This window comes from Hyla sarda, chromosome 6 (genome assembly GCF_029499605.1).
Source record: "Hyla sarda isolate aHylSar1 chromosome 6, aHylSar1.hap1, whole genome shotgun sequence".
NCBI lineage: Eukaryota > Metazoa > Chordata > Amphibia > Anura > Hylidae > Hyla > Hyla sarda.
The window spans coordinates 273,375,477-273,392,488 of NC_079194.1; the positions used below are offsets into that span (position 1 = coordinate 273,375,477).

Genomic DNA, 17,012 nt, shown 5'->3' on the forward strand with positions numbered 1-17,012 from the left:
CTTTAATGTTGCAGTTATAAAAGTAGTTTTCTCCACATTTATACATGTGCCAGCAGACATCCAGGCACTGTATGCACATGATATTAACCTCTATTACCGTGTCGCCACTCGTTATATAGAAGTGGTCTTAAACTATGGCCCTCCAGATGTTGCAAAACTTCAACTCACAGCATGCCTGGACAGCCAACGGCTGTCCGGGCATGCTGGGAGTTGAAGTTTTACAACATCTGGAGGGCCACAGTTTTAGACTACTGTTATATAGGGTAAAATATAGGGGAATCTGACAGCTCCATAACAGATAGAGAGCTGTACATCCTGGTAGATAGGTGGGAGGAGGGATAGTCTCAGTTTAACACTTTAGTTGCTAACAAAAGCTTTCATAACTTTAGAAACGGTGATTAGCAAAAGTTAAATACTTGGTAAGTTGTACCCCTCTAGCACCTATCTGCCGGAATCTTTAGCTCTGTACGTGATACTGTGCTGACAAGAGTCCCTTTAGTGGGTCTAAAATATGTAATCTTTCCGTTATAGTTTTACTCCGTTTCATTCCTGGATTGGCGTACAAAAGCTTCTGTGTGAAAGTGGTCTTAACTATGATATTATTTTCCGTCATCCTATTTTTATCTCCCCACCCTTCCTCCCCCTCTTGTGAACAAAAATAAACTACTCCCTTTTATGTCACACCCCTCCTGCTACAACAGCTGAACCGTGGAGAAAACAGAGGTGTGTCTGACATACTGGATTTCTCCTGGAATGTTTGTTCGAGGAGATTGTACTTGTATTTTGTTTATTTATTTATTTTATATAGCGCCTACAGATTCCGCAGCGCTTACAATTATGGGGTACAAACAAAGACAAATATCAGACATAAAATTACACAATAACTATTCAAACAAGAGGTGTGGGGATATATTGAGGATATATTGAGGATATATTGAGGATATGTTGGGGATATGTTGAGGATATGTTGGGGGTATGTTGGGGATATGTTGAGGATATGTCAGGGATATGTCGGGGATATGTCGAGGATATGTCGAGGATATGTTGAGGATATGTTGGGGATATGTTGGGGATATGTTGGGGATATGTTGAGGATATGTTGGGGATATGTTGAGGATATGTTGGGGATATGTTGGGGATATGTTGGGGATATGTTGAGGGTATGTTGGGGATATGTTGGGGATATGTTGAGGATATGTTGGGGATATGTTGAGGCCAATTAGAGACTGTTATAGTCCTGTCTGAAGAGATGTGTTTTTAGGCCACGTTTGAAACTATGGATGTTGTTGTTGAGCCTGAGGGATTGACGGATAGCATTCCAGAGAACCGGTGCAGCACGAGTGAAGTCTTGGAGACGGGAGTGAGAAGTTCGGATTATAGAAGATGTTAGTGTGAGATCATTAGCAGATCGGAGAGAACGTGTAGGATGGTAGACGGAGATGACAGAGGAGATGTAGGGAGGTGCAGCATTGTGGAGAGCTTTGTGTGTGAGACTGAGGATTTTGTACTGTATTCTGGACTAAATTGGTAACCAGTGTAGTGACTGGCACAGGGAGGAGGCGTCGGTGTAGCGGCTGGAGAGGAAGATGAGTCTGGCTGCGGCATTAAGGATGAACTGAAGAGGAGAGAGTTTGGAGAAAGGAAGGCCTATTAGTAAAGAGTTACAGTAGTCGAGGCGGGAGTGAATCAAAGAAATAATGAGAGTTTTAGCAGTTTCAGTAGTGAGAAACGGGCGGATTCTTGAAATGTTTTTGAGATGCAGGTGACAAGAACGTGAAAGAGACTGAATATGGGGAGTGAAAGACAGATCAGAGTCAAGTATAACTCCAATTGCAAAAAACACAATCTCCCAGAGGTTCCGGGGTAAATATAACAACACAATATCCCCATACTAAGATACCCCCACTATTACTTATATTATAACTTTATTAGGCTCCATAGAGCATAAAACCCATTGTGTGCAAACTAATTAAAAGCACAGAGTGTGTCCGATATTGTGCTACTGCACTATTGTTATAATGTCTGGAGTGGCTAGCATCAATCCCCCTATTTGTATATGACACGCTGTATCTTTTACTGTATCACCGCGGCGGTCATAAGGTGGAGAGATACGTTTCCAGTAATGATTTATACTGTGAGTATTATCGGAATTGCATTCTGCTATTTAAAAGCATAATCATAGCCTGTCCAACGTTTCACCAATGGACTCGGCTTTGTCAAGGACTCATAGGTTAATGAGTCCTTGACAAAGCCGAGTCCATCGGTGAAACGTTGGACAGGCTATAATTATGCTTTTAAATAGCAGAATGCAATTCCGATAATACTCACAGTATAACTCATTACTGGAAACGCATCTCTCCACCTTATGACCGCCGCGGTGATACAGTAAAAGATACAACGTGTCATATACAAATAGGGGGATTGATGCCAGCCACTCCAGACATTATAACAATAGTGCAGTAGCACAATATCGGACACACTCTGTGCTTTTAATTAGTTTGCACACAATGGGTTTTATGCTCTATGGAGCCTAATAAAGTTATAATATAAGTAATAGTGGGGGTATCTTAGTTTGGGGATATTAGTCTGAGGATTTATCCCTCAGTTGTGTTGTTAAGTATAACTCCAAGACAGTGAGCCTGCTGCCAGTTATGGTAGTACTACATACCGAGATGGAAATGTCAGGGTTAGGTACAGTATCAGTTGATGGAGAAAAGACAAGAAGTTCTGTTTAAGAAAGATTTAGTTTCAGATATAAAGCGGACATGATGTCTAAGACTGCAGATAGACAGTCACTGGTATTCTGCAGGAGTGCAGGGGTGATGTTGGCGGAGGAGGTATAGAGTTGGGTGTCATCAGCGTAGAGGTGGTACTGGAAACCAAATCTACTGATTGTTTTTCCAATGGGGGATGTGTAGAGTGAAAAGAGTAGAGGACCCAGGACTGATCCCTGGGGAACCCTGACAGCAAGGGGAAGAGGAGAAGAAGTAGAGCCAGAAAATGAGATGCTAAAGAAGCGGCCAGAGAGATAGGAGGAAAACCAGGAGAGAGCAGAGTCCTTGAGACCGATGGAGCGGAGACTACTGAGGAGGAGTTGGTGATCCACAGTGTCAAAAGCCACATGTTGTTCTAATATATTTCTGATATCATCTCGCATTTGGATAAAATAGTTGAGAAAAACTGTGACATAATTTCATCCAAATGTTCTAGTATTAAATCTGTGTATTTATTTGTTTCAGGAGTTGCCGTGATGGGGGAAATGACAGCCACCTCAGGTGAGTCCAGGCTTGTCTGCTTATTCTCAGGCTGGTTTTATATGAATATACAGGTGAAACTCGAAAAATTAGAATATCTTGCAAAGTTCATTTATTTCAGTAACGCAACTTAAAAGGTGTAACTAATATGAGGGAGGCTAATTACATACAAAGCAAGATAGTTTAAGCCGTGATTTGTCATAATTGTGATGATTATGGCTTACAGCTCATGAAAACCCCAAAGCCCCCCCACCTTTCCTTTTAAAGGGGTACTCCCGTGGAAAACTTTTTTTTTTTTTTAAATCAACTGGTGCCAGAAAGTTAAACAGATTTGTAAATCACTTCTATTAAAAAATCTTAATCCTTCCAGTACTTTTTAGGGGCAGTATACTAAAGAGAAATCCAAAAAAGAAATGCATTTCCTATGATGTCATGACCACAGTGCTCTCTGCTGACCTCTGCTGTTCATTTTAGGAACTGTCCAGAGCAGCATATATTTGCTTATGGGGATTTTCTCCTACTCTGGACAGTTCCTAAAATGGTCAGCAGAGGTCAGCAGAGAGCACTGTGGTCATGACATCAGAGGAAATGGATTTCTCTTTAGTATACAGCCCCTAAAAAGTACTGGAAGGATTAAGATTTTTTAATAGAAGTGATTTACAAATCTGTTTAACTTTCTGGCACCAGTTGATTTAAAAAAAATAAAGTTTTCCACGGGAGTATCCCTTTAAGTTGCATTAATGAAATACAATGGACTTTTGCACGATATTCTAATTTTTGGAGTATCACCTGTACAATGGTATACGCAAACAATGCAAAGATTTTTATGCAAAAAACTGACAATTTTTTTTCAAATATTCAAACTGGAAATACTTTCCAATAAAAACAGTATGTTAAAGGGATATTCCGTCCAAAGACATCTTATTCCCTATCCAAAGGATAGGGGATAAGATGTCTGATGTCGGGGGGGCCGCTGCTGGAACACTCCACGATCTCTGTGCAGCACCCTGCATCTATGCGTGGCTGCTGCTCCAGTCTCTGAAACCTCACGCCAAACCCCCTCATGACATCACGCCACACCCCCTCTATTCATGTCTATGGGAGGGGGCATGACGTCTCCAGTCCCAGAAACACAGAGGTTTCTAAGACCGGAGCAGCAGCCCCGCATAGAATGCAAGTGCTGCACGGAGATTGCGCGGGGTCCCATCGACGGGCCCCCCGCGATCAGTTATATTATCCCCTATCTTTTGGATAGGGGATAAGATGTCTTTGGCCGGAATACCCCTTTAACATAGACAAAGACTTTCTTTAGACACACTTTTTGCCTTTTCAAGTCATGTGATCGTGTGATTTAACAGGGCACTCCAGTGGAAATCAACTGGTGCCAGAAAGTTAAACAGATTTGTAAATTACTTCTATTTAAAACTCTTAATCCTTCCAGTACTTAATTGATGCTGTATACTACAGAATAAGTTGTATTTCTTTCTGGAATTCTTTTCAGTCTGACCACAGTGCTCCCTGCGGAAATCTCTGTCCATGTCAGGAACTGTCCAGAGCAGGAACATATCCCCATAGCAAACCTCTCCTGCTCTGGATAGTTCCTGACATGGACAGAGGTGTCAGCAGAGAGCACTTTGGTAAGACAGAAAAGAACTATACAATTTCCACTGGAGCTTACAGCAGCTGATTAGTACTGGAAGGATTAAGATTTTTGTATAATAGTAATTTAGAAATCTGTTTAACTTTCTGGCACCAATTGATTGGATTTTTTTTTTCCACCGGAGTACCCTTAAGGACTCAGCCCATTTTGGCCTTAAGGACTCAGACAATTTAATTTTTACGTTTTCATTTTTTCCTCCTCGCCTTCTAAAAATCATAACTCTTTTATATTTTCATCCACAGACTAGTATGAGGGCTTGTTTTTTGCGCGACCAGTTGTCCTTTGTAATGACATAACTCATTATATCATAAAATGTATGGCGCAACCAAAAAACACTATTTTTGTGGGGAAATTAAAACGAAAAACGCAATTTTGCTAATTTTGGAAGGTTTTGTTTTCACGCCGTACAATTTATGGTAAAAATGACGTGTGTTCTTTATTCTGAGGGTCAATACGATTAAAATGATACCCATTATTATATACTTTTATATTATTGTTGCGCTTAAAAAAAAATCACAAACTTTTTAACCAAATTAGTACGTTTATAATCCCTTTATTTTGATGACCTATAACTTTTTTATTTTTCCGTATAAGCGGCGGTATGGGGGCTCATTTTTTGCGCCATGATCTGTACTTTTTTTTGATACCACATTTGCATATAAAAAACTTTTAATAAATTTTTTATAATTTTTTTTTTAATAAAATGTATTAAAAAAGTAGGAATTTTGGACTTTTTTAATTTTTTTTCGTTCACGCCGTTCACCGTACGGGATCATTAACATTTTATTTTAATAGTTCGGACATTTACACACGCGGCGATACCAAATATGTCTATAAAAAATGTTTTTTACGCTTTTTGGGGGTAAAATAGGAAAAAACGGACGTTTTACTTTTTTATTGGGGGAGGGGATTTTTCACTTTTTTTAACTTTAACTTTTACATTTTTTTACATTTTTTTTTACACTTGAATAGTCCCCATAGGGGACTATTCATAGCAATACCATGATTGCTAATACTGATCTGTTCTATGTATAGGACATAGAACAGATCAGTATTATCGGTCATCTCCTGCTCTGGTCTGCTCGATCACAGACCAGAGCAGGAGACGCCGGGAGTCGCACGGAGGAAGGTGAGGGGACCTCCGTGCGGCGTTATGAATGATCGGATCCCCGCAGCAGCGCTGCGGGCGATCCGATCGTTCATTTTAATCGCGAACTGCCGCAGATGCCGGGATCTGCATTGATCCCGGCACCTGAGGGGTTAATGGCGGACGCCCGCGAGATCGCGGGCGTCGGCCATTGCCGGCGGGTCCCTGGCTGCGATCAGCAGCCGGGATCAGCCGCGCATGACACGGGCATCGCTCCGATGCCCGCGGTTATGCTTAGAACGTAAATGTACGTCCTGGTGCGTTAAGTACCACCTCACCAGGACGTACATTTACGTCCTGCGTCCTTAAGGGGTTAAATGTGTCCCTCCAGACTTGACTGTCCCATCCTGTGTAATGCAATACTGCAGCTCTTCAGCAGCTCAGCCCAGCCTCCTGGAATACAATTCTTCTTTTATAGCATCTCCAAGTACCATTGGCTTTATAAAAGGTAGCTGTCATGTAATTGCAACATTATCTGTCAGCAGTTGCAGATTTTACAAGGCAATCATGTAAGAAGTCCCTTGTAAAATGTTACAGCTTTAAGGCAGCAGATCCTGTGTGTGTGTGTGTGTGAATACACCCTTATAAAATATTTCTTGCTTTATTTTACATAGTAACATAGTTCATAAGGTCGAATAAAGACAAACACCCATCAGGTAAAACCTATATCACTATTGTGTACCTACTGTGTTGATCCAGAGGAAGGCAAACATTTGAGGTTGATGCCAATTTCCCCATACTGGAAGTAAAATTCCTTCCCAACTCCAAATATGGCTCCAAATATCTAAATAGATCCCTGGATCATTATCCTGTCCCTATAAATCTATTATCCATTTACTGTACTATTATTACTCTCCAGAAATGTAAAGAACCCCCTGTCTGGTGTAGAAACCTTCTTTTCTCTAAACATATAGGATGCCCCCTTGTTATAGATACAGTCCTGGGTATAAATAGATCATGGGAGAGATCTCTGTACTGTCCCCTGATATATTTATACATAGTTATTAGGTCTCCCCCTAAGCCTTCTTTTTTCGAAACTAAATAACCCTAATTTTGATAATCTTTCTGGGTACTGTAGTCCTCCCATTCCCCGTATTACCCTGGTTGCCCGTCTTTGAACCCTCTCCAGCTCCACTATATCTTTCTTGTACACTGGTGCCCAGTACTGTACACAGTATTCTATGTGTGGTCTGACTGGTGATTTGTACAGTGGAAGATGATTTTGTTGTCGTGGGCATCTATGCCCCTATTGATATTTCCAGTTTATGCTATATTGATGTTTCTCACCTTTGACAAGTTGCCCAATTAACTTGTAATTTTCTATGAGGCGTGAATGCTAAGTGTTGTAACTGCAGTGGAACAGTAGAGTAGTTGCCCATGGCAACCAATCAGATTGCTTGTTTTGTTTTCACAGGTCTTTTAACCCCTTAGGGACTCAGCCCATTTTCACCTTAAGTACTCAAAGCAATTTTCGTTTTTGCACTTGTTTTCCTCCTCATCTTCTAAAAATCATCACTCATTCAATTTTGCACCTACAGACCCATATAAGGGCTTGTTTTTTTGCATCACCAATTGTATTTTATATTGACATTACTTATCTTAAAACATAATCTGCAGCGAAACAAAAAAAAAATATTTTTTTTGGGGGGGGGGGAATGAAAAAAAATGCAATTTTGCAACTTTTTAAGGCTTCTGTTTCTACTCTGCACTTTTCAGTAAAAATGACACCTTATCTTTATTCTGTAGGTCCATACAGTTACAGGAATATCCAATTTATGTAGATTTTATTTATTTTACTACTTTTGAAAAAATTATAACTACATGCACCAAAATTAGTATGTTTAAAATTGGAAAATTCTGACCCCTATAACTTTTTTTTTTTCCGCGTACGGGGCTATTTGAGAACTAATTTTTTGTGCCGTGGTCTGTAGTTTTTACCGGTACCATTTGTGTTTTGATGGGACTTTTTGATCACTTTTTATTAATATTTTTATGGTATATGAAGTGACCAAAAATTCTAAGTTTTGGACTTTGGTATCTTGTATGCCATCGACTGTGCAGTTTAGCTAACCTTATATTTTAATAGTTTGGACATTTATGCAGGCGGCGGTACCACATTTGATTATTTTTTTTTAAATTACATTATTTTATTTAAAAAATAGGAAAAGGGGGGTGATTCAAACTTTTATTAGGGTAGACTTATTCACATTTATTGTCTTATTTTTTTTACCACCCTTTTATTTTTTTTAGCCCCCTTTACCATACAATCTTTTGATTGCATACACCGATCAATGCTATGCAATAGCATAGCATGGATCAGTGTTACCGGCGCTCTGCTGCTCCAGCCTGTTGAGCAGGCATGGAGCAGTAGATCGCCGATCGGATAACGAGGAAGCAGGTGAGGATCCTCCTGTCATCCAGTAAGCTGATCGGGACATCGCGATTCTGTCGCGATAGTCTCGATCAGCTCTGCTGAGCTGCCGGGATAGTTTGACTTTCACTTTAGACGCTGCAATCAACTTTTATTGTGGCGTCTAAAGGGTTAATGCCGGGCATTAAACCGATCAGCAGTGCCCGGCCTTTAGCAACCGGGGCCAACGGGGCTTAACCCGTTCTCCGCTTGTGAGTTTAAATCCTGTTAGCGGGACTCAGGACGTACAGGTACACCCTGAGTCCTTAAGGCCTCAGGAACGGGGGTGTACCTGTATGCCCTGCGTCCTTAACTGGTTTCATTTACACCTTAGGGACTCGGACCTTTTTTGCAAATCTGACCACTGTCACTTTATGCATTAATAACTCTGGGATGCTTTTACTTTTCATTCTGATTCCGAGACAGTTTTTTCACCACATAGTTAATCACTGTAGTAAACAAAGAAAGAAAAGTACAGAGCACTCACACTGCGACTCTTGCAAGGGGGCTTGCGGCTGGATGATGGTTTCAGTCCCGGTCTTCCATAGAGGGGAGGCGGTAGGTGTAACGAGGGGAGCCTCAGACGCCTGGCACGGACCGTATCACGCCCACTGGCGCTTCGTCAGGCCTGTATGCGTCATCACGTTCTCCTTAGGTATTTAACCCTCTTTTTTTTCTGCGTGATGAAAACAGGTGAGTAGTAACCAAAACAATTTATTAACCCTTTATATCCTTTTCTTTTTTTTTCACCCATAGTGACAGGTTAAAAGCATGGAAAAAAACGTTATCATGTGAATGATCTGATGAAATTTTGAATCTGATGGAATTATCTATAACTGCTTTCTATATATTTTTACAATAGTGCGCTTAATTCCGTTTTGTCATTCAAACCCAAAGGGCCCATGGCATTAACCCTTAAGATCCATCTTGATTCTTTTGTTAGTAAGGTCTGTTGTTTGTTTTTTCTTTTCATGGGAGATTGCACTTTTTCTATGGCTGCTAATTTTATGGAGCTTATGTTGTTAGCATGTTCGGTTATCATGTCGTTTATCAGTCGTGTTGCACCTTTTTTGGTTGTAAAGGAATTCAAATGTTCCCTTATTCTATGGAATAAGGGACGTATTGTTTTCCCTATGTAGTACTTTCCACAGGGACAAAGCAAACATTACACCACCATTTTTGTTCTGCAGGTTATGAATTTTCACTGTTACTGTGCAACCACTCAAATTAATTCTCTTTAGATTCTTTGTACAGAAGGAACATGATCCACAACTATAATTTCCTGTTATTTCCTTGTCTTCCAGCCAAGTTGTTTTTTGTTGTTGGTTTCTTTCTTTTCTTTTCAGATAATCATTAATTGTTCTATTCCGTTTGTATGTTATGATCGGTTTATTTTCAGTAATATCGGCAATATCCGGATCGCTTTGTAGGATATACCAGTTCGAATATATGGCTCTTCTGATTCTGTCATTTAACAACGTGTTCTTGAAAGAAAAGATTGCTCTATTCTTGCCTTCTTTTTTCTTTTGGTCATTTTGAGACAGTAAGTCTTCCCTTGGAATCTTGGCTATTTTTTCTCTTGTTTCTTTCAAAAATGTTGGGGGGTAATCCCTAGCAACCAATCTTTTATGTAAGTCTTCGGCTTGTTCTTGAAAGATTTTCTCATCTGTATTGATTATTTTTAGCCGGACTAACTGGCTATAGGGGATTCCTGCTTTCACTTTTGCCGGATGAGAGGAATTATAGTGTAAAATTGCATTTTTTGCTGTATCTTTTCTAAAATTGATGTTAAGATATGTAGAGGACATCTTGATAATATGGTCTGGTACATCGGCACAATTCAACAAATTTGTTAGCTATCTGAATGATATAAATTATGTAAACATGTTATTCACATCAGTCTTTGGAGGAGAAAAATTTGAATTTCTGGATGTGAAAATAGAAATAAAAAATGGAGAGATCTGTACAGCGGGTTTTAGAAAAGATACAGCAAAAAAAGCAATTTTACACTATAGTGAAAGCAGGAATCCCCTACAGCCAGTTAGTCCAGCTAAAAAGCATCAATACAGATGAGAAAATCTTTCAAGAACAAGCCTAAGACTTACATAACAGATTGGTTGCTAGGGGTTACTCCCAAAAAATTTTGAAAGAAGCAAGACAAAAAATAGCTAAGATTCCAAGGGAAGACTTACTGTCTCAAAATGACCAAAAGAAAAAAGAAGGCAAGAATAGAGCAATCTTTTCTTTCAAGAACACGTTGTTAAATGACAGAATCAGAAGAGCCATATATTCGAACTGGTATATCTTACAAAGCGATCCGGATATTGCCGATATTACTGAAAATAAACCGATCATAACATACAAACGGAATAGAACAATTAATGATTATCTGAAAAGAAAAGAAAGAAACCAACAACAAAAAACAACTTGGCTGGAAGACAAGGAAATAACAGGAAATTATAGTTGTGGATCATGTTCCTTCTGTACGCAGGATCTAAAGAAAAAGAAAATTAATTTTAGTGGTCACACAGTAACAGTGAAACAATTCATAACCTGCAGAACAAAAATGGTGGTGTATTGTTTGATTTGTCCCTGTGGAAAGGACTACATATGGAAAACAATACGTCCCTTAATCCATAGAATAAGGGAACATATGAGATCCTTTACAACCAAAAAAGGTGCAACACGACTGATAAACCACATGATAACCGAACATGCTAACAACATAAGCTCCATAAAATTTGCAGCCATAGAAAAAGTGCAATCTCCCATGAAAAGAAAAAACAAACAACATACCTTACGGACAAAAGAATCAAGATGGATCTTAAGGGTTAATGCCATGGGCCCTTTGGGTTTGAATGACAAAACGGAATTAAGCGCACTATTGTAAAAATATATAGAAATCAGTTATAGATAATTCCATCAGATTCGAAATTTCATTAGATCATTCACATGATTAATGTTTTTTTTTCATGTTTTTAACCTGTCACTATGGGTGAAAAAGAAGTAAAAGGATATAAAGGGTTAATAAATTGTTTTGGTTACAACTCACCTGTTTTCATCACGCAGAAAAAAAGAGGGCTAAATACCTGGAGAGACCGTGATGACGCATACACGGCCTGCATTTGAGGCTCCCCTCGTTACACCTACCGCCTCCCCGCTATGGAAGACTGAAACCATCATCCAGCCGCAAGCCCCCTTGCAAGAGTCGCAGTGTGAGTGCTCCGTACTTTTCTTTCTTTGTTTACTACAGTGATTAACAGTGTACATGCACACGTAGAGCACCACAAGACATTATAGCTCCCTCCGATTTACGCTCCCAGCCCAGGTGTAATTTGCTCACCTGGGAAGCAGCATACTGTTAGTGAAGGTTCACATTATATGGTACTGGTGCAGTTTCCTTTTTCTATTAGAATTGGACTTTTTCATAACATATTCTACTTTAACATAGAGGTAAATTTACGTCAATACTTGCATAATTTCTTGGTGAAAAATTTTGAACATTTTGCAATTTTGCAAGGAAAATGGACATACCAAATCAATTATATATTGATCTATAATATGTCTACTTTATGTTGGCATCATAAATTTGCCATTTCATTAGTTTTTGAAGACATTATAGGGCTTCAAATTATAGCAGCAATTTTCAAAATTTTCACAAAAAATTCATAATTGGAATTTTTCAGGGACCGGTTCAGTTTTGAAGTAAATTTGAGGGTCTTTGTTAGAAATTCCCCTTAGCAGCAAAGGAGGAAAAAATTCAAAATCTGAATTTTTTACACTAACATGTTCTTGTAGACCCATTTTTTCCCCATTTTTACAAGGGATAAAAGGATAAAAAGTCAACCAAAATTTGTAACCTAATTTCTCTTGAGTATGGAAATACCTCATATGTGGGAGTGCTGTGCGAGCACACTACAGGGCTCATAAGGGAAGGAGCTACAATGGGATTTTGGAGAGCAACTTTTGCTGAAATGTTTTTTGGGGGCATGTCGCATTTAGGAACCCCCATGATGCCAGAACAGCAAAAAAAAAAAAAAAAAAACACACGGCACACTATTTGGGAGACTACACCCCTCAAGGAACGTAAAACAGGGTATAGTGAGCCTTAACACCCTGCAGATGATTATTGAACTTTCGTTTAAGTGGGACGAGGACATGAAAATTTTTATTTTTTTCACTAAAATGCTGGTGTTACCCCAAATTTTTTTTTTTTTAAATATTAGAAATTGTCCACTAAAATTTGTTACCCCATTTCTCTCATGTAAGGAAATATCTCATATGTGGATGTAAAGTGCTTTGTGGGTGCCCTAGAGGGCTCAGAAGGGAAGGAGCGACAATGGGATTTTGGAGAGCAAATTGTTCTGAAATGTTTTTTGGGGGGCATGTCGCATTTAGGAGCCTCCATGGTTCCAGAACAGCAAAAAAAATTAAAAAAAACACACATGGCACTATTTGGGAAACTACACCCCTCAAGGAACGTAACAAGGGGTACAGTGAGCCTTTACACCCCACAGGTGTTTATCACCTTCGACATGAAAATTAACTTTTTTTTTTCACGAAAATGCTTGTGTTACCCCAAATTTTTCACTTTCACTAGGGGTAATAGGAGATAAAGCCCCAAAAAATGTGTATGAGTATGGGAATACCCTATATGTGGATGTAAAGTTCTCTGTGGGCGCACTATAGGGCTCAAGAGAAGGCACGCCATTGGGCTTTTGGAGAGAGTGCCATGTGCGTTTACAAAGCCCCTGTGCTGCCATAACATTGGACCCCCCACATGTGACCCCATTTCGGAAACTACACCCCTCACAGGATGTAATAAGGGGTTCAATCAGCATTTATACCCTACTGGCGTTTGACAGATCTTTTGAACAGTGAGTTCTCATTTTTCATTTTCACGGAACATCGTTCAAAAAAATTTGTCAAACACCTTTGGATTGTAAATGCGCACTGCACCCCTTATTACATTCTGTGAGGGGTGTAGTTTCCAAAATGGGGTCACATGTGGGGGTCCACTGTTCTAGCAGCATGAGGGCTTTGTAAACGCACATGGCCTTCAATTCCAGCCAAATTCTCTCTCCAAAAGCCCAATGGCGCTCCGTTTCTTCTGAGCCCTTTAGTGCGCCCGCAGAGCACTTTACGTCCACATATGGGTATTACCATTTCTTCTGAGTATAGAAAGGGGCTTTTCCTCCTATTACCCCTTGTGAAAAATTTGGGGTAACACCAGCATTTAAGTGAAAAAAAATCTAATTTTTCATTTTCACGTCCAACTTTAACGAAAATTTGTCAAACACCAGTGGGGTGTTAAGTCTCACTATACCCCTAGTTACGTTCCATGAGGGGTGTAGTTTCCAAAATGGGGTCTCATGTGGGTGGGTGTTTGTTTTGGTGTTTTTGTCAGAACCGCTGTAAACAAAAAATGACAATGCTGCCACTATCAGCCACCCCTGTGCAAATCACCAATTTAGGCCTCAAATGTACATGGTGCTCTCTCAATCCTGAGCCCTGGTGTGCGCCCGCAGAGCATTTTATGTCCACATATGAGGTATTTCCATAGTCAGGAGAAATTGTTACAAATTTTGGGGGTCTTTTTTCCCTTTTACCTGTTGTGAAAAGTATGGGGCAGCACCAGCATGTTAGTGTAAAAAATTAAATTTTTTTACACCAACATGCTGGTGTAGACCTCATCTTTACCTTTTCATAAGGGACAAAAGGGAGAAAAAGCCCCCCAGTATTTGTAACACAATTTCTCCCGAGTACGGAAATACTCCATATGTGGCCCTAAACTGTTGCCTTGTAATATGACAGGGCTCCGAAATGAGAGAGCACCATGGGAATTTGAGGCCTAAATTAGGATTTTGCATAGGAGCAGACCTGGATGCAAGCATGGCGCTTGCCTCCATCACCAAAATACGCTACGGTATGGTTTCCCAGACAGGGTGCCTCCAGCTGTTGCAATACTCCCATCATGGCTGGACAGTCAATGGCTGTCCGGCTATACTGGGAGTTGTTGTTTTGCAACAGCTGGAGGCTGTGTTTTGGATACAGTGCCGTAAGAGACGTTTTACATTTTTATGGGGGGGGGGGGGGGTAACTGTGTAAGGGTGTATGTGTATGTAGTGTTTTACTCTTTATTTTGTGTAGTGTAGTGTTTTTAGGGTACATTCACATGGGCGGAAGTTCACAGTGAGTTTCCCGCTGGGAGGTTGAGCTGCAGCGGGAAATTTGCCACAACTCATACTTGAAGCGGGAACTCGCTGTAAACCACCGCCCATGTGAATGTATCCAAACCTCTAGCTGTTGCAAAGCAAACTCTCAGCCTGCACAGACAGCCGAAGGGCATGCTGACCTTTGTCTGGACTGTGCATGCTGGAAGTTGTAATTATGCAACAGCTGCATGCACACTTTTTCATAGAAAAAATTTGCTTCCAGATGTTGCACAACTACAATGCGCAACATGCACAGACAACCAAAGGGCATGCTGGGAGTTGTACTTGTGACTCCATCTGTAACATAACTATAACTCCCAGCATGGGAGTGCATGCTGGGAGTTGTATAATACAACAGCTGGAGGTACACAGCACTCACTCCAGCTGTTGCATAACTACAACTCCCAGCATGCACTTTGGCTGTGCATGACAGGAGTTTTTGCTAAGCAACAGCAGGAGGCACAGCCTAACCTCCTGCTGCTGCTACTCTGCAGTCCCTTGCCGCTGGTCCTGGGTCCCCGATCCCGATGCCGGAGTGGGGCGGGGACAAGCCCAAAGCTGTTGTAAAAACAAACTCTCAGCACTGACAGCCAAAGGGCATGTTGGGAGTTGTAGTTGTGCCTCCAGCTGTTGCATAACTACAACTCCCAGCATGACATATGTCTGTCTGTGCATGCTAGGAGTTGTAGTTATGCAACAGCTGCAGGCACACTTTCATAGAAAAAAATGTGCCTCCAGCTGTTGCATAACTACAACCCCCAGCATGCACAGGCTACCAAGGAGCATGCTGGGAGTTGTAGTTGTGCCTCCATCTGTTTCATAACTACAACTCCCAGCATGCACTTTGGCTGTGCATGCTGGGAGTTGTTGCTAAGCAACAGCAGGAGGCACAGCCTTACCTCCTGCTGCTGCTATTCTGCAGTCCCTCGCTGCCAGTCCTGGGGCCCCGATCCCAAGCCAGTGTGAACTCCCGGCACCTGCTCTCGCCCTCCGGAGTAGGGGCGGAAGGAGTGCCGTTAGTGACACCCCCAGCAGGATTCCTGATTCGTCGGCCATTATCGTTAACAGTGCCACCTCATTCATGCTGGTAAAGGGTGATTGGTGAACATCAATCACCCTTTTTTTTCCAGGTCACCAGAGACGTGGAATCGCCACATATCGCAATCGATCGCGGACATGGGGGTTCTCAGGACCCCCCATGGGTTTGCACGGAGTGCCTGCTGTACACCCTGAGTCTTTAAGGACTCGGGAACGGGGGCCCTGCGCCCCCAAGAGGTTAAAAAATCTAAAGCATCAGATTAGTTGCTTTAGGCAACTGTTCCACTGTTCCTCTGCACAGGGTTTTGATAAATCCCTCACTAATTTTAATTTGGTCATTTTTGATTTTTCAGAAGGAAGTCGTGATACATCTCGTTTTTCCCCAAAAATAAAATGTAAGGGTAGGTTTAATACAATGTTAAGTGTACAAAGTGTTCATCGTGAAAAGAAAATGTTATCATTCTGCCTGTTACCCTTTGACTTTGATATTATAAACGTTGTAATGTGCTTTTCCACTTGTAATTTGCTTTTTCATTTGCTTTTTATTCTAAATTGCGTGATGCCCCATCTGCATGATGTTGTGGACCATCATTCTTCAAAAAAAAAAGTACACAGATACCAGCAGAGAGAATTATCTCCCTCCTTTTTGGAAGAAAATATGCAGATGAATAATTTTTTTATGTTAAAGGGGTATTCCCATCTCCAAATGTTATTCTCTATCTAAATAGATGTCAAGTTAATCTGTGGGGGTCCCACCCCAGTCACAAGTACGGAGGAAAATTGTTACCTCCCAAAAATTGGACACAAGCTGCACATATATATGTGTTCCACACATATATATTTACAGCCATATAAGTCAAGGAAGATAAGTATGCTTTGAGCAGTGCTAGTGTGGCCTCTGACTTGAAAATAAATTCCCTCAGGTTACATAGTTACATAGTTACATAGTTAGTACGGTCGAAAAAAGACATACCGTATATACTCGAGTATAGGCCGAGTTTTTCAGCACGATTTTTCGTGCTGAAAACACCCCCCTCGGCTTATACTCGAGTGAACTCCCCCACCCGCAGTGGTCTTCAACATGCGGACCTCCAGAGGTTTCAAAACTACAACTCCCAGCAAGCCCGGGCAGCCATCGGCTGTCCGGGCTTGCTGGGAGTTGTAGTTTTGAAACCTCCGGAGGTCCGCAGGTTGAAGACCACTGCGGCCTTCAACATCATCCAGCCCCCTCTCACCCCCTTTAGTTCTGAGTACTCACCTCCGCTCGGCGCTGGTCCGGTCCTGCAGG

The 17,012-nt window shown here is 41.0% G+C and overlaps 1 protein-coding gene across 1 annotated transcript in view; it reads left to right on the plus strand.

The window, feature by feature from the left end:
- Positions 1 to 17,012, plus strand: part of LOC130277069 (transmembrane protein 272-like) — an 89,712-nt gene that overhangs the window by 18,892 nt on the left and 53,808 nt on the right. Inside the window, exons 2-3 of the mRNA XM_056527347.1 lie at positions 3,240 to 3,275; positions 16,078 to 16,119. Of these exons, the coding sequence (XP_056383322.1) occupies positions 3,251 to 3,275; positions 16,078 to 16,119 (67 nt within the window). The 5' untranslated portion in view covers positions 3,240 to 3,250. The remainder of the gene's footprint in view (positions 1 to 3,239; positions 3,276 to 16,077; positions 16,120 to 17,012) is intronic.